The sequence below is a fragment of the Pocillopora damicornis genome, chromosome 7, assembly GCF_964200805.1.
Source record: "Pocillopora damicornis chromosome 7, jaPocDami1.2, whole genome shotgun sequence".
NCBI lineage: Eukaryota > Metazoa > Cnidaria > Anthozoa > Scleractinia > Pocilloporidae > Pocillopora > Pocillopora damicornis.
In genome coordinates this window covers 1,256,641-1,274,887 of record NC_142676.1, presented here as the reverse complement: position 1 = coordinate 1,274,887, position 18,247 = coordinate 1,256,641, and the positions used below count along the sequence as shown (strand labels likewise).

General features: G+C 34.9%; 1 protein-coding gene across 1 annotated transcript; it reads left to right on the top strand.

The window, feature by feature from the left end:
- The first annotated feature begins 1,348 nt into the window (after positions 1 to 1,348).
- LOC113674413 (inositol-trisphosphate 3-kinase A) lies at positions 1,349 to 17,721 on the top strand. Its single transcript, XM_089211621.1, has 9 exons — positions 1,349 to 2,743; positions 9,215 to 9,317; positions 10,269 to 10,409; positions 11,085 to 11,157; positions 11,747 to 11,795; positions 12,971 to 13,120; positions 13,570 to 13,671; positions 14,526 to 14,597; positions 15,320 to 17,721. Exons 1-9 carry the CDS (start codon positions 1,943 to 1,945, stop codon positions 15,512 to 15,514), a joined length of 1,686 nt encoding a protein of 561 aa, XP_089067747.1. The 5' UTR covers positions 1,349 to 1,942; the 3' UTR covers positions 15,515 to 17,721.
- The last annotated feature ends 526 nt before the right edge of the window (positions 17,722 to 18,247 follow it).

Here is an 18,247-nt window from a genome sequence, read left to right as displayed (position 1 = left end):
AAAAAACATATTCTACCAAAGCAGTGAAATTTCTCATAAAGCTAACTGAATTAATCAACTTGTCCAATTTTCTGGTAATTTCGGTAAAGACGATATGTATACTTTCGATCTTATACTTTCGATTCAATTTTTTTCCCATCTTTTCTTTTTTTCCTTCTTTTTATCTTTCTTTCTTGAGAAAAGCGATTGCATCTTGTTTTCTGCCGAAAATACCGCGTTCACTTTAAAGATTAAGAGTAGCCTTTACCACATAGTAACCATTGTAGCCGGTTACACCTGTTGTTGATCCTGAGCAGATAATAGCAGACATTTTGAATCCTTTGCGGCGAACGTCAATCCTAAATTGACGTCAGCATAACCAACATGGCCGCCGCAAATTCTGCCCAAACGATTTTTTATTAACGATTGAATAATGCATAGGAGCGTTTTCTGTTTCCTTTGGACTGCGCGGGAGGTTCAGGAAGCAGAGCAGAAAAAAATACATATCTTGTCCGTTTTGTTCGTTTCTTTGTTTGTTTGCTTTGCTTAAACTCATTAACCTTGCCTTCGTAACTCCCGCCTAGCAAACAAACAAACAGAAAAAGAATGAAAAAAAAATTGAAAGTAAATACGGCTGGCGTGCAAGCGATCTGCTCAGGTGTGAATGAAAGGGTAATGTACGTAAAAAAAGATCGTAACTCGCGGGTCTGCTGAGAACTCAAAGAAAAAAGTGAAAATGTATCGGAAAAAAGCCATCGTGTGTTCGAAATAAGCTCACAAGAAGACCGTCAACAAACGATTTGACTTCCTCAGAGAGGAATGACAGCTGAATGTTATATTTAAGATACTGCATGTGTTAGTGAAAGCATTAATTAGCAGTCAAAGAAAACGAAAAATTATATTGTGAATCTGTGCTGATTCCTTTAAAAAAAATTTCATTAGTGAAATTTACTTGAACAAAGATAATAGTTATGTAATAACGATATATATGCCAGACAACATGCTGAACAATTTTAATGTGCCTCTTGAATAGCTCCGAGCTTGATCTTTTTTTTCTCCCCTTTTGATGAATGAAAATGGGAGACAATTCCGAATCTCGATCGCCGCAAAATTTCACGTTTTTCGATAAATTGTAATTTGGGTCATATATCACCAAAACAATCGGACTAAAACAAATTTTGCTTCAAGCGCTCACTACATTCAGTTGTTGGTTACATCGGCAGAAAGTGAATCGATAGACTTTGCGTGCTTGAAAGTGTCAAAGCTTCGTAACAATCGATCACATGTGTCAAAGCATTACTGAAAGTGACATTTACATTCATCCACATCACTTGTCTTTTCTATTTGTTTATGTCAAGTATAAATTTTTGTAAAAGCAAATAAATGGGTCTCTAACCTAACACAAAATACTAGAATATACTGATGTAGCTTTAAGTGGAATTTCTTTGGAGTTTACAGCAGGGATTCGTGTTGTATACGGTATGAGGGCATACGTTTGACATTTTGATTGCTACGTTGACACACGGGAAGAGAACGTGTGACATAAAGCTACATATCAGCAAGGCTACCACCGAAAAGTGCTATGAAATCGCGGATCGAAAGGAATTAATTTAAATAATTTCGAACAGATTTCAGTTAAATACCGACCTAACTGATGTTGGAACCGACCCATGGAACAGAGGTCGTCACGGCTTTGGTTAGAGTTGTAGTAATCGATTGTTTCAGTTTCTACCGTGTGTTGCAACTCGAAATTTGCCTCTCGTCAAGCGAATCAACAGTGCCTAATTTCAATCAAGAATGGGAAACACACGCATCGATAAGACAGGATAAGCCATCTTCAAACGAACTCGCGTGCACTGGAGTAAACAAAAGCGATATTTCTGTCGAAAATTTCTCAAAACCAAGATAATATCCGTTGGAACTCAGTTAGCCGATCACACATTCCACTCGGCCATGCAATGCGATGAGCGACCGTCAAAAAACATGGAGGTCGACGTCTACGACGGGCGCATTCGTGGAAGAAATTCTTCACAAGTATAATTGCTATTCGGAAACCGATAATTTCTTCTCAAGAATGTCTAGTCAAGCCTTGGCCGATCGAATAGCGTCATTGAAAGGACACGTTTTCTCCAATACAAACAGTCATTCCGACAACTGCGATCAAACCAATAACTGCGAAGGAGGCGAAATTGACTTATCAAATAATACCCCTCCCTTGAGGCAGCGTATGTTAACTTATGCTGATGCAGAAAACAATCAAAGCACCCTTCAGACCGACTCAAGCAAGTCTGTTAAGGAAAGCGATCAGCGTGGACAAACTAAACCAAGTTGTTGCGCTTCGAATACGAAAACCAACGAAGACATTTTGGATCTCAGTGCAGAAATCAACTCAAATTTGGCGCTCACGAGTAGAACTCTCCCGGGGGATGGTGAATTTGGATTGTCAACTCGATCGTCAGCTTCGAGTTCCTGCGATAAAACAGATGATAACGAGGATGTAATTTGCTTAGATCACTCTAACCTGTTAGTGACGACCCCGGTAGTTGTAATAACGCCGGCTGTTATGGAGGAGTGTGTGGATGAAGGGAAAACCATCGCTATGGTGGATGCGAATGGTGATCTTTCTGCCACCATGTTGGCAAAAGATTCCACTGATACTTGCTCTTTGTCAAGTTACGGTTCTTGCTCGGAAAACGAGATCCTTACCGACGATGAACCATCAGATGATGAAATGAGACAGCCATTGGAAGACAAATCTGATAAGGTACCAAAACAAAACTCAAACTTGTTGAAAATTCAGTCACTTTATTTACCAAGTGTACTACTTTTTGCAATTCGCTCATGTTGCCTTGCTTGCACAATTATTGTGAATTTTGCCGGTTTGTTTAATTGTTTTGTTCACAGGTTAGAAATTTGAATGAAATACTCTCATCATCCGTTTAAATAAGGTCTCTTTTGATTTCATAAAATAGTGACCGTTTACTTAGAGTATTTCAGTGTTTATTTGCTTTGGCAGCACTGCGGATAAGGAAGGCTTCTTTTGTTGATGTTTCTTATGAAATATGTTTATCTCAGTAAGCATTTCCTGAATATTATTATTATTACTTCAAAGTGGCCAAAATTTCTCTTCGAAATGGCTTCTAGTTTGTTTTGACCTCAATCGCGTATTTTGACTTAGCTGCGTTCAGTAGGGCTTTCCTTAGCAACCCCAGATTTCACATATATAATTTTTTAACTTCTACCGTAAACATTTGCAATGGGATGGTAAGAAACGTTTGTCAATTTATTTATTTCCAACCGCCGCAGGGTTGGTCACGATTATTTGTCATTAGCTGCGATTGACGTCATTTACCACTTGGTTGGAAACTTTTGGCTCGCCAACTAATCGTTCTCGATCAATAATTAAATGAAATATTTTGAAGCAAAACTTCTCAAAGAGCGATATGAAATGTAAATACAGTTCAGTTTACCCAAGCCTCTTGATCGTGCTTTCCTAAGGATTTTCGCACTGTGTTAAAATCTCATTTCTCCATCGGTTATCGGTTACAAAGTAAAGCACCTTGAGGGAACGATTACAGAAAATCATTATATTATACGAGTTTGAACTATTCCAATGTTTTAAATTTGAACATTTCTGTGAACAATACAAAGATATGCATAGCCAATGATTTTAGATATTCTGTATGCCCTTGATTTTCGCTTTATTTAAGTACAGCACTTGCTATTTTTGTGTGTTAGGGTAGAATATCAAATTGCAATTTCCGTTGCAGATAGGTGCTAAGATGTTCCCTGTGATCACATAATTAGGTCACATTGTAATCTTGGGATGAAAATTACTCTTTTGATATTTGATCATACCGTGAATTGTAGCAATCACAAGGTCATTGCAATCATTGTTTTACAAAATATCCTTGTTTGTGGTTTAAAAATACCTCCACCTGCAACTGAGGCTGTGTGCTAATTTTGGCAGACTGAAGTGCTTTGAACTTACAAACACTAGCAATTATTAATAACCATCTTAAAGAACTTTTAGCTTGACCATTTTTATGATAATCAGAAAGCTTGTGATTTGACTAACAAGAAAAGAAAGAAATTCTTAAATTGAAGGGACCTGAGTCACTTTGTTATCAGTATAACAATACAGTAACTGTCTCTCATTTAAATCCAAAGTCAAGCAGGCAATATTTTGTTTGCAAATCTTCCTTGCCATTTTTGCCAAAATAGAATTTTAAAAAATCTTAGTCAAAAGTGACATTTTGATAACTTCAAGCATGCTGATAGCAGTTAATTGTATTTCATCTTGCATGCAGAAGTATAAATTGTAAAATTTGAATAATTTTAATTTTTGATTATGTTGAGATAAATTGTGGTAGCATTTTGATGACTTCAAGCAAGCTGATAGTAGTTAATTGTGTTTCATCTCACATGCAGAAATATATAAGAGGGAATTTTTTTATTATTGGCATTGGTGATCATTGACACGATTTAAAAAAAAAAAAAAGACTTAAAATGAATTAACAAGATTGACAGCAAAACTTATTAGCTAACCACAAAATGATTTTTGCATCAAATTATACATGTGTGTAAATTAATTGAAGCTAAGGAAAACATCTCAAGCAAAGTTTAAGGAGAAAATAAGCACGGAAATATCATAGTTGTGAGTATTTTTCAGGCTTTTGTAGACAGCAGAATATGACAGATTACAGTAGTTCATCTGTTTAGCTTAATTATGTAACAACTATGAACTGATTGTGAAATGTGACAACATCAAACATACTTGCAATGCAGATGATGTGTTTTAACACAATATTAGAAATGTCACAGGCTAGATATTTTGTAGAAACATGTTAAAACCCTGAAACCCTTCATGTTCACAGCAAGTTTTACATAATTTGTATATGGTGTGGTATTGCATTTGTGCATGATGGAAGCTGAATAGAATAACACTCGCATGCAAAAAAAATTATAAGTACTGTGTAAGTCAGCTGTGACAGAAACTGTTCCACAAGGAGTAATAAAAGGTCATTAAAACTAAAGTTTCAAATTATTCAAATTTTGATTAATAAATAAAGTGAATTTAAATTATTGAAAAAGGAGTAATTTTTCAAAGTTAAATATGGCATCTCTTTAAAATGATCCTTTTGTTAGAATGTGGAATTTTATTTTGTATGTTATGTTTTATGTAATTTCTAGCAAGTCTCACATTTACCTTGTAAAACTATAATCATATGGTTACAAAGCTCATGTAGTAATTTGTAATGGCCGTTTTTATTTAGAGTAGTTATATAAAACTGTCAGGATTCTTGCAAAATTTTATTTAATGATATCTTTTAAAGACCATTTGATGCGTTGCCAAATTTAAGGTATTTACATCTAGGTTACCGATATCTTTGTGATTTGAAAGTTAAATCTATTTTAAACTCAGAAATATGCAATTTTCAAACAAGATGATTTAACTGATAAGTGTAGAATTTTTAATTTGTGTAATTGTCATAGCCAATGAGAACGAGACTGATAATATGTTTCGGATCTTTGATTGATTTTCTAAGAAGTCACTGGAGACCAAGGTGTCATGAAAGAATGAAGATTAAAGAACTATATACTTTGAATTAAAGAAAAGCATTTAAAAATTGATTGTTACTCTAAATAAGTGTTTCTTTTTAGCTAAATTATCTGTTTTTCATTTATTCACGCGTAACATCTCAAGTTGGTTTAGTGTCCTTTCTAAAGCTAGGAATTATTAATGCACATTGAGAAAATCATTTTTGTGTTGTTTTTATATTTACTGCTTTTTGAAGAGGTAGCAGTTATTAACATATTTAATATTAAACAAATTAAATTGGTGAGCATTTATCATCATTGCAACTATTTTACAACCTCTGCATGTACATCTCAAGGTTTGATACACTCAGTAGCATAATATGACATGTCTAAACATATAATTATGTAACTAAGCTGGTTAATATAAATTTTTGGATTGGGATGGGGTGTTTCAATGCTAAAAAGCAGCAGAGTCATGAAACATTTTCAGTGTGATATGTAGTGTGTTCCTTCGTTTGTTTTGCATTATGAGGCCAATATATGTTTTCAATATGAAAAAAGGTTGCAGGATATTTCAACACTTGTTGTGATCTTGAAGGTTAGCGTATAATCTCTAAGAATAATGTATACAATTTTATTAACAGTTCTTTCAAGATTTTTATAGATAGTATGGTGATCTATGAAAGACTGTGGCAAGATCCCATTACAGAGAATCTTCTAGGTGATATCAAAATCCTTTTAAGCTTCTCAGTATATTTTGTGATATCCTTAAATGAAAATCTGTAATGAATATGAAAATCCCTAAAGGATTCTGGAATGAAAACCTAATAGGATTTTGGCATTTTTGCCTGGTTTTTTAAGGCTACTCGATAGATTTTTCAAGAGTAATGGAATAATGGAAAACTGTAAGGATTATTCTGTCACTCTGCAGTTGGATATAATGATTTTCCTGAAAAAAAAAAAAAAAAAAAAAAAAACTCAATTATTGGTCATACACATCAGTGGGAAATGAGCCATTTTTTCTCTCTGATTTTTCCCATGAATGTATATCATAGTATTACCAGTTTATGTAACTTGAAAAGTTGAAACACAATGTTTTATCTGTGGCAAAACTGAAAAAAATATCTGCATTTTTAACTTACAGTTTAATAATAATGTATTTCAGTTCCCATGAATATAATTTGTTTCCCTTCAAATTACCATTTTTCTCCCAGTTAGGAAGCATTGTTTTTGTTTACAGATTTATGTTACTACAAATGTATTTTTCTGTAACTTGGTGTGAGTCCAGGCGGCAGTTGCTTGGAAATGAAATTTCAATTGTTCAAACTTCCTCCTACGGTAATTACAGGTCGATGTTTGTATTGTGATGGTACTCAACTGTGCGGAACCTTGGTCATTAGATCTCCTGCCGTTGAAAGCCCAGCGACACGTATATGAATTTTAAATTACATTCATTTGTCATTATAGTTGTTTCTTGCTTATAATTCAGGTCACTCTTGGGGGGAATTTTACATAACAATTAATATTTCTCCAGACAGTTAATGTGAATAAAGAACAACCTTTTTATAAGTTGTATTTTTCCACAATTGCAACCAGATTATACAAACCATGAAATCATCTGAAGGTAAATTTTTTTTTTCCCTTGGGTGAAAAGTTTTTCCCTAAAGGATTAATAATGTTTTTGTGCTTAAAAAACCTAATAGGTGATTGTGTGCATTTTATGATTCAGTTCTAACACCTGCTTGTAGATAAACAGTCTGGTTTCTTGAACATACAAAATCTCTTTTCGACATTTTGAAAGATTAAATATTAGTTAGTTTAGAAAAGCTAGGTTATCTTAACAATTCAATTTAACGTTACCTTGAAATCTTTTAGAGAGAATGTCTTGCCAAGATATTATTAATTTGACCAAAAATTAAAAGAGGTATCCAGTAGTGTTCCATTTTTCCCAATTCACATTTTAAAAGGCTTACACAGAAAGCTTTTGAATGGGTGATGAGCAAATGTACAAATATGGAAAGATTTTATTTCAAACTTTTGAAATATTGATGGCCTCCAAACAGCAAGGAATATTTCTCACACCTGAAGATACTGTGGTGTAATTTTAACCAGTTAATCTTGCCCTGCTCATCACCGAAATTGATATACAGTCAGTACATTTTAAAGGAAATATTTTTTTTATTGTCTTTGAGACCTCCTTAATGTGCAATGAGTTAAAAATATCTGGGTGTGAAAAGTGTTTGTGTTACAGCTGTGGTAACAATCCTGTGCTACATGAATTGTGTTTGTGAATTCACTTTTTTGAAACACCTTTTAAAACTCTGCAAAATGTAATTTTTTAAGCTCACTTCTGTTAATATTCATTTACCTTGAAATGCATTTTATTTTGCAGATTTGAGATTAATATTTTAGTTGCATGTTCATGTACATCATTTCATTTTAAGTTTCAAAGCATTGAAAAATGTTTTTCAGTAAGGATTTCTATTGTTCCACAAGTGCAAGGCATCTTCTTTTGTTTTCCAATCTCTTAGTTGCATCCCACACTCGAAAGTAGATTTTGTTTTTGGAACAATAATGTACTGGGTCATATATTTAACTTATGTTTTTTTTATGCTTATTTTACACATACATGAAGCTCAGAATTCAAGTTCTAACAAAGTTATCATCAACCTCTAAATTTGAGTAAAATACCAAAAGCTATCTGCTGGTGATGTAAATGACAAATGAAAACTTCCAGTAATGTTGTTGTACAACCATTATACAGTTGAATTTGTGGTTAAGTGATGTGAAATGAAAATTTTCTCACACAGAAAACGAATATTTTGTCATCAAGTTTTTAATTTATTATTAATTAATTATTAATAATTATTTTTTGGGGATTGGTTATATTTTTATTCATGAAAGCGTTAAAATTCACTCTTTATGAGTTTGATAGCAGCAAATGTAGTACCTGACTTATTTCCTGGTGTCTCTTATCAATCTCTAAAACCATAGGATAGCTGGGGACAAGACATAGCTGAAGGCAACACAAGCATTAAGGGAAGGGTGGAAGGGAAAGGAGAGAGATTTCTTCCTTCCCATCTACCCCTCCCCCCTGTCCACCCCTTTTGATTTAAAAAAAGAGATAACTGGGGACAAGTTATATTTTACAAACCAACTCCATCCCCCTCAGAAAGCAGGACTCAGTAGTTTATGTTTATTGTAACTCTGTTAAGAAGCATGTTCATAGATTTACAATGTGGTATTACTTAATGTAATGATCGTGTTAATTTATTTTGTAATAGTGTAGTTTGATCATCCAGGTGAGTGTATTCCTGAGAAGGACTGTTGTCAGTAGTGGTGACTGACATTTCAACAACCTGAGTGGAAGTCATCATCAGAGTTAGATTGAGGCCAACCAATCACAACCAACCTATGCCAAAATGAGTCTTACAGCTAATAACATCATGGCAAAGCTGACCATTCAGTTTATACAAACCATGCTAAGAACATTTGACTGACAACAAGTATTCACTTGACTCTGAAGATGACTTCCACTCAGGTTGTCAAAATGTTAGTCACCACTACCAACAACAGTCCTTCTAAGGACTACACTCACCTGGACAATCAAACTACACTATTACATGTTACCCCTGGGTTCAAACCATTTACTGTAGTAGTTTATTTTGATTAAAAGTGATGTGTTGCCTTGTAGACCCATTCACGCTGGAAGAAAATTCGTAGTATGATCCACTGGTCTCCATTTGTACAGAACTTTAAAAAGAAGTATCCCTGGGTGCAGCTAGCTGGACATCAAGGTCAGTGTTAAAGAATTACTTCTTAGAGAAATTTTATATTAAGTGTTTGAAGCAATTCATGACTTCTTTCAGTTAGATAGTTTGGTTTTTATCAGCTGAGTTGATGATGTAAACTGGCCACTGTAAAGAGTTTCTTAGGCTAATGTTCTAAGTGTTAGCCCTTTGTCAGCCCTTCGTTAGCCTATCACAACAATGACGAAGGGCTAATGCTCAATATATTAGCTTTGAAACTCTTTCTGTTGGCCAATTTACATCATCAACTCACATCAACAAAGCACCACTGACAGTTTCTTTAGAAACTTACCTCCTTTACTACTTTCAATTAGTTTGCTCTACTTTTCTCTATGATTTCTATTAACCAATCATTGTTCAAGAGACTATTCTATCAACCAATCACACACAAAGGTACAGTACAACCAATCATGACTTCATCACCTGCCTTGGTAGTTTGTCTGTTTTAAATGTGACTCCTCATAGGCTGATATTAATGTGAACCTTTGATATGATTGGCTGTTCTGATTACTTTCCTTTTGGTTTATCAACAGTCAATTACAAACTGCTCCAACTCACTATTAGTTCTTGTTTTGCATTCTACTTGTGGAAGGTGCAGTGGTCATATGATCAATATGCTGGGCTCTTGATCAAATGATCTGTTGTGAAATTTGTTGCAGGATTTGTATGGGGCATGGAAAACCTGGAAATTTCTAAAATCTAATCTATATGTCTTTTCAAGGCCTTGAAATTCATAAAAAATAATTAAAATTCATTTCAATTCTGACTCAATAAAAGAGAGAGCTTATATTATTTAAAGATCTTTTTCGCATTACTTGGAAACTAACTCTCTCATGAAGTTCATAGAAACCATGCAAAGAATCAGGGAAAAGATCATGGGAAAGTTTAAATGAGTATGAGCCCTGTCTTGTAATGACAGCTTTGTTTTCATTATCAAAGGGTGTTTTAAACCAGGAGAAAATGGCACAATTTTAAAGAAATCCACAGACAAAGAGAGAGAATGTCTTGTGAGGCTAATGAAAGACATTTTGAGACCTTATATCCCTGAATACAAGAAAGAAGTTAACAAAGGTGGAGAACGTATCCTTTCAGTTATAAAATGACAAAACTGATGGAGTTTGTTTAAAAAATAGTTAACAGTCAACTCCTGCTTTTGCAGACACCCTTGCCGGGGGGGGGGGGGGGAGTTTTAGTGTTTGTAATAGTGACTTGGTAATAGCTGGGTACAAGATGAAAAAACTGTTTTGTCTCTAAACATATGAAATATTACAAATCAGTAAAATATCTGGCTACAAGATGAAAATTGGCATCTTAATTTATTTTCCTTTTTCAAAATGTTGCTGTATATCATGCCAGTCAAATGTTGCACCTTGGGGGGAGGGGAGGGCATGAAAGTGCCTACATTTCCATAATAGTGAGAGCCCATAACAACGTGAGTTTGTTTCAGTCCTTTCTTTATGCCTTTCGCTTGGGGGCTGGCCCTTGTCTGCAATGGCATGGTGTCTTTAAAAGCAAGGTGTCCACAGGGCTAGAGTCAACTGTATACCAGTCCTTCAGCATTGCCATCCTATCGTTGCCTACAAATATTGTGTACACACGTACATGGGAGAGCTGTTTTTTAAGAGAGTTGACAAAGAAGTTCTTAATCTTCCCTGTGCTGGTGAAATATTCCTTTCTGCCAATTTTGTTTATCTGTTTAAGAATCATTTTAAACTAGTTTGTGTGTTTGTTGGATTGTCCTTGACAAATATAAAGGATATCTTGAAATGCAGGATCTATTACAAGAATTTGAAACTCCATCTGTCATGGACTGTAAGATGGGAACAAGGTACCTTTTAATTTTGTCATCCTAGCCTAATATATATCTTTTGGAAAACTTGTTTTATTTAGTTCACTATAATGTCAGGAGAGATTATTAGTAATATGATTTCATGTGAGCAATACTTATAAGATCTAATTGCTTGCTTATTGTTTTTCATGCACTTTGTAAAATTTTATTTATTTTGTTCTTTATTTTTTTTCATATCTCCTTGTTTGTGTTTTTGTTGAATTTGTTAGCGTTTCTCTTTGTAAGTTACACCTTTTCACATGTTTCTTATACTGCATTTTATTTGGCAGTCCTCTTGTATTCAAAGCCAGTTTCTTTTATGCAATATCACTTTTCAAGTCAGTTTATCTAAATTTGCGCTTGGCATAGTTCTCTGTTTAGAAGTCTTCAAGTTATTTGATTTTGCAGTTATACAGTCATTAATAATAATAATAATAATAATAATAATAATTAGGCATTACATCAATGTAAGTTTTTTTTCCACTTTGTTTGTACTCATTTTTTTTTGTAGTTTGTTTATCTTAATTAGTCAACTTAACTCTAATTTATGACCATGACTAGAAATCTTTTTGCCTTCTTTGATTTTCAGAACATACTTAGAAGATGAATTGGCGAAGGCAAAGTCAAAACCCAGAAAAGTGAGTACCACTTAATAAGCCATTTACTCAACTTTTAAGTTTAGGGGAGGTGGTAGTCATGTGTACATAGAGTGTAATGGACTCAGAATGAAAGGTGCAGGCTGTGACACTAAGCTCTGGCAGGGTCTTTGCATTTTTCTTTCTCAGAAGCCATGACAAATTTTTAGGAGGGGGACTCCTCAGATGGGTTACCCTGTGCTGGACAGGCCACCCATCTGGAGTGGGAGTTATAGTACTTCTTGTTGCCTCATGCTGCAGAAACTGCAGTAAGTGCGACAGGATGTCCTCTCTTGAGAACAATCAAATATAATTTTTACCTCGGTTGAAGGTAATGTCGCAATCTAATTGGCAAATTTGCCATTGTGAATAAGAGTACAGACAGTGCTGCTTGGGTCAACATGTCATGATCTCAGTCAGTGGATGTCGATATTGTCATTGGTTTAAATAAAAAATATTGACTGTGGTTTAGCATGGTCTGTACTCTAATCAGCAATGATAAAATTTGAAGCTGACCCACACTGCTGCGCCTCATGCAGACCATGCCAAACCACTGTCAATTTGTTACATTGATTAATTGCCCCCGCAGGGTTTTTGGCCCCAGAGGGCCAAAAACCCGAGGAGGCACCTTAGGACTCCTCGCGTAATATAGAGGAAGACTGGAGAAGAGGGAATGTGGGTATTTTCGGTAGATCATAACCAGAAAAAATCTCGATTTGATCGCTTGCACGGCCGCAAGGTATCAACGTTTTTCCCGCAAATGGTCATGGGCTGCCAGTAAAAAGACACGCGCGCGAGGACTTTTAGGATCGGCGTCTTTGACACGAGATTTGTCCTAGTATAGAGGAAGACTGGAGAAGAGAGAATGTAGGTGTTTTCGGTTGATCGTAACCAAAAAAAATCTCGATTTGATCGCTTGCACGGCCGCAAGGTATCAACGTTTTTCCCGCAAATGGTCATAGCTACACAACTGTAAACAACAAGCCCAACTCAAAAAAAAAAAAAGAAAATGGTACTGTAGGGCGGGGGCAGCTCTAGTGAGAACTATAACTAGTTTAGAATTAATGAGAAATGTATAGCAGATATTGTTGAGAACTGAAGTTTACATCTTGGGAGTGAAAAAATGAATCCCCTTTTCTACATTTTCCAATTGTTAATAACAATGATTCTTTTTGTAGGATTTGTTCCAAAAGATGGTAGAGGTAGACCCCAGTGAACCCACTGAGGAGGAAAAGAGGGAAGGTGGAATAACCAAGCCACGTTACATGCAATGGAGGGAGCAGCTGAGTTCAACTTCAAGCCTGGGTTTCAGGATTGAAGGAATTAAGGTTAAGATACACTTTAAGCTTATAGTGATTGTTTTTGAGCTTCTCAGTTTTTGGAACAATTTCAAATAGTCACACAGTGTTGAAAGTAGCAGGATTGGACTGGTGTTATTTTAGTCTCCAATGTGATTGTGTGTTGCAAAGCAACACTCCTTTCTTGGGTGGGGGGGGGGGATTTGTGAGACCTTTCTTACAGTTACTACCATTGTAGCATTAGTGGGCTTTTCTGGTGATGGCTTGAAAATAATTACCTAATCACAATGTGTGAAAGCTTTACTATTCAGTCCAGAATTCAATTGACAAATTTTTAATTTAGTTGCTTGGAAATGTTTGCATTATTCTATCTAACACACATCATGTGATGAATGTATAGTATTGACTGACTGTTGCATGTTAAGGTTTTTGTATAACTTTGTGTTAATCTTGTATCTTTATATTCCCTTTCTTTGAAGAAAGGTGATGAGAAGCCCAACAAAGATTTTAAGAAAACAAGAACAAAAGAAGATGTTGATAAAGTTTTTACAGAGTTTATTGGTGATGATGAACAGATAAGAGTAAGTTTTTTGTAGTAGTATAAAAATTTCTTGCTGCCATGAAGTGAAATTGTGCACAGAATCCAAAAGAATGTGATGGGATAGAGAAGCATCAACTAAAATTGTTTTCGAATTTTACAAAGATCACTGACCGGTTTTAGTGGAACAAATCACTCTAGATGCTGTCTATCCTTCCCCAATAGCCACCTTCCCCAATGGCCTCCCTCCTTCCCTCCCCTCCCCTGTTACTGTAGGTGCAGTTGTTCAAGGCTGGGTTAACCCTTTAACTCCCATGAGTGACCAAGACAGAATTTCACCTTAAAATATAAATACAGTATCAAGCAGATAAATGATATGAATAAAGAAAAATATCAATTTGGGGATAATTAGTTGATCCAATACTAAATTCTCTGAACCAATATTATAAGAATTGTATGATTGACAGTAAGAAGAATTATAAATTTGATCTGGGAGTTAAAGGGTTAAGTTAATCCATGGTAAGTGTGAAATCAGTTTTTTTGATCTTAAAGCTTTAAATTAAAGGAGATACAGACTGAGTATAAATTTATTTTGTTTGCAATTTGATAATTGAGTACTTTAAAAAGAATACAGAAAAATCTCCCAATGGTGCTTTTGAACAAAGGAACAAAAAAACGTGGATTAACATTTAACTTTAGGTTAGCACTAATCTGCATTCAAACAACTGGGCCCTGATCTGTACAGTGTTTTGGAATTGACTTGCTCTGACAAAACTGTATTTACAGTTGAAGTCTGAGTTTTAAGTCTTCTTCCTTGTTTAGTTTTTATTAATTTCAATGAATTGATAATGAGGGAGTATTTTCCTGATATTCATTTATTGTTTATTATCCATTTAGAAAAAATATATAAGACGACTAAAAGCTATAAGAGCAACTTTAGAATCTTCACCATTCTTTCGCTCTCATGAGGTGAGTGAATTATGCTGTTCTTGCCTTGCATGTAATTTGCTAAGTATAAACTATCCTTACTTGAAGATCCTTCTCCCTAAACTAAGCAACTTCAGCATTTGCAAATTGGTTTGCTTGCAAGGAGGCTTGCACAAAATGTAATCATGTTAATAGTCTTGTTAATTCTTAACTCACTACCTCACACAGATGGAATATGGATGTGGGGGGTATCTGGGGGCCTACACTTCATCTAGGTAGCCCCTTGGTGGAATAACATGCCCATGTCATGGCTGGCAATTACTTGCAATGTAATGCAGTCAGGATTGCCCACATCAGGCAGCTGTCAACACATATTTGAAGCTTGAAAGAAAAAAGAAAGGCTGGCTGGAGTAAAAAGGGTGGAATGGAGTGTGCCTGTGAAACAACCATTACAAAACCATTCAAGACCTTTTGAAAACAACTTCTGCTAAACACCCTAAGAACTACAAAATCTAGCCATAATGAAGTTGCAACATTCCATATTAGCCTGTACTTATGAGATTTACTACAGTACTGTCTGGAAGATCCTGCCAATCCTTTGGCAGTTACTTTTGTTAAATCATCACTAAGATAAAGTTGAAATTATTTTTCATTTTTCACTCTGAAAATTTTCAAATTCCTTTCTTGTTTTTGAAGACATTCATTTTTTGTGATATGATGTCATTACTAAACATAATTATATGTTGTATCTGTTTACACTCCAGGTGGTTGGTAGTTCACTGTTATTCGTCCATGATGCAGATGGCCGGGCCAGCGTGTGGATGATCGATTTTGGTAAAACTACCCCACTTCAAGATGGAATGTGGTTGAATCACAGAACACCTTGGGAGGAGGGCAACCATGAAGATGGTTACTTATGGGGTTTGGACAACATGGTTGACATTTGGTCACAAAGATGATCTTTACTCTGAATTGTAGGAGCTTAGCCAAAAGTAATTATTGTTGACAATTCTCTTTTATAAAATTGTATCTGTCAATGAATGCATGTGCTGTATGTAGGTTTTGTTTCAATGTAGACTGAGGAATGGAAGAAAGTGGTTACAAAAGTCGTAATGCTTACCAAGAAAGTCATAGAATGCATGTTTTGGTGTAAAAATGATATAAAATGATCATACTTATAGTATGTTGGAGGGGCCCTATGTTTTTGGTAGTAAAGTTCAAACAATTAATATTTTTAAGTTCTTAAAGCAGAAAAGTAGTGAAAATCATGGAATTGTGAATACTGTAAAGACTGCAAAACCTGTTGTCAAAGGTTATTACAAGTAACATTTCATGTTGGTAGACTGGCTTATTGTTTGGGAGTGAGATCAAAGGAACAAAAAAAAATTACTGTTCAGAGATGGCCTTAGAGAGAGGAAAAATATAGAAATAGACTGTAGAATTCTATGAACTTTTAGAACTCTTCCATCCCAATCCTTTTGTAAATCAGCCAATCCAGAAGGAAATGTTTACATACAATCTGTGAAAAAATTATTTGACACTTGACTGTGTTAACCTCCTCCAAGGAATTATTATGTTGCTGGTGAGGAGTCAACCTGTATGCTTTAGACAGTTTCTAGATAGTTCACCTTGAAAACTTATTCTGTTGTCTCAGTAACCTGAAACATTGTCAGCCTGCCTTAGAGCAGTGTTACAGTTTGAAATGACTCGAGAATATTCTCTAGGTCATAAAGTAAAATACCATAGGTCATGGCTATTTAACACAAGAATTGTAGGAGATAGCCAGGAAATTCGGGGATCTCTGAAGTCTAGTGGACATTAAACCACAGGTTGCCAGAATTCACATTTTCCTTTATTCAATGGTGTACATTCACAGAAAACAAAGCCCAACAATATACATGGAAGAGGGGGTGGGGCAGTAAGGGTATTTCATGTAGGAAGAAAATTGCTATGATAAACCAAATTTTGAAATCTCAGTAGCAATGTGTCAACTAGTTTTTCACAGATTGTAGATGATGGACTTTCAAATGATAGACTATGGAAAATACAGGGCTTGTGTGTTGTACCACAATATTAAAGCTGTGATTTAGCACGTTTTACCACTTTAATTCCATAGAAATAATTTACAATACAATAACAATATCAATACTAGCAGACAAGTGATGAGAATATAGAAAAATGTCAACTAAGGGATTATCAATAACTGATCCAATGCCAAATTCTCCAAACTAACATCATAAGAATTGTATGTCAGACAGTAAGGAGAATTACCTAGGAGATCTTAGGTGTGAAAGGTTAAGGATGTTTACTTGTTTCCTGTTTTCCCCCAAAATCATCAACTGCGCATGCTCTGTTGTATGTTGGCTTGTTAGGCAAAAATTTGCAGTCATTAAAACGATGCTAAATGCTAGTCAATTTAGAAAATAATAAGTAAGAATAAATATATTCATTGTCATAGTTAGTTTGACAAGGGATTTCAGTTGTCCAGGGAAGATTGTTTAACATCATCAGTACTCAACCAGCTATAAGCTGTTTCCTTCACTGTTGATGATTTCAAAGTGTTAGTTCCCAAGTGGAATTTCAGTCACTGTGAACCACAAACATTTGCTTCAGTAGAACTGATGCTAATGTTGATGGCTATTAAAACCACTGCAAAATTTTCATGCCACATAGTGAGTCAGAGACCTCTTACAATTGACTCATGGTCTCTTTACCCTGCCTCATCCCTACTTTTTGTTCAGGAAAGGGGCACTCTTAAATAGGCTAAAGAGATACTGCATTTGTAGAAATAACTCAGTCTGTCTCTCAAAATAGTCCAAAGTAATTCAATTTACAGTTTCATTTATTTAGAAGATGTACATTGTCTATTTGAGAAGTGGTCAAACCTACTCTGTCAAGAATATATTTCTTAGTCTGTAACTCTGACCTCTTATTTAAAACGTTAGCATTTTGGTTTACTGTGACTGAGTGATCTAATACTCTGACTTGTAAATATCTATTGCTCATTAACTGTGCATGTGATAAATGAAGATATGTACATTGTATATTAACAGTTAATGTTGAAATTCAGGGCTGTTTTTTTTGTCCACTTTTTTGTTACACGGTGATTATGTTAAATTTCAGTCACTGTCATGATGTAACGACCATTAAATTTTTTTTGTACAAACTTGTTTCATTTTGCTGATGTAAGCCTCATTTGAAACTCAGCTGAGTGCACCACCAAGCTTAAATCTTTTTACTTAAACACATTCAAACTACTTGCTAGCAGAAATATAATAAAATACTGCATTCTTTACCAGACACAAGGAAAAGAGCCAATGAAGGGTGCAGGACAATTTGTTTAACAATGGAATGGAACAGAGCAGTGAAAAATTAATATCTTGTGGCACTGCTGGGAAAAAAAAAGCAGGCATCCCTGCAATAGTTATTTGATGCAGCATTACATAAGGGTTGCTGCATCTAAGGGGTGGTCACTTCCAGAACATTAGAGTAAATAAGATTACAGAACATAAAGAAATTATAGTCTTTGAGGAGAAATGCTTACTTTTTCATCCTGTGGCAATACACTAAATGGAAAAAATTAGGTTCAGAAAAATTTTCATTGACCAAGGGATTGTCTTTCGAGAAAGTGACAAAGGGTGGGAAGAAAAAAAATATATTATGAAACACTAATAAATAATTATGAAATAACT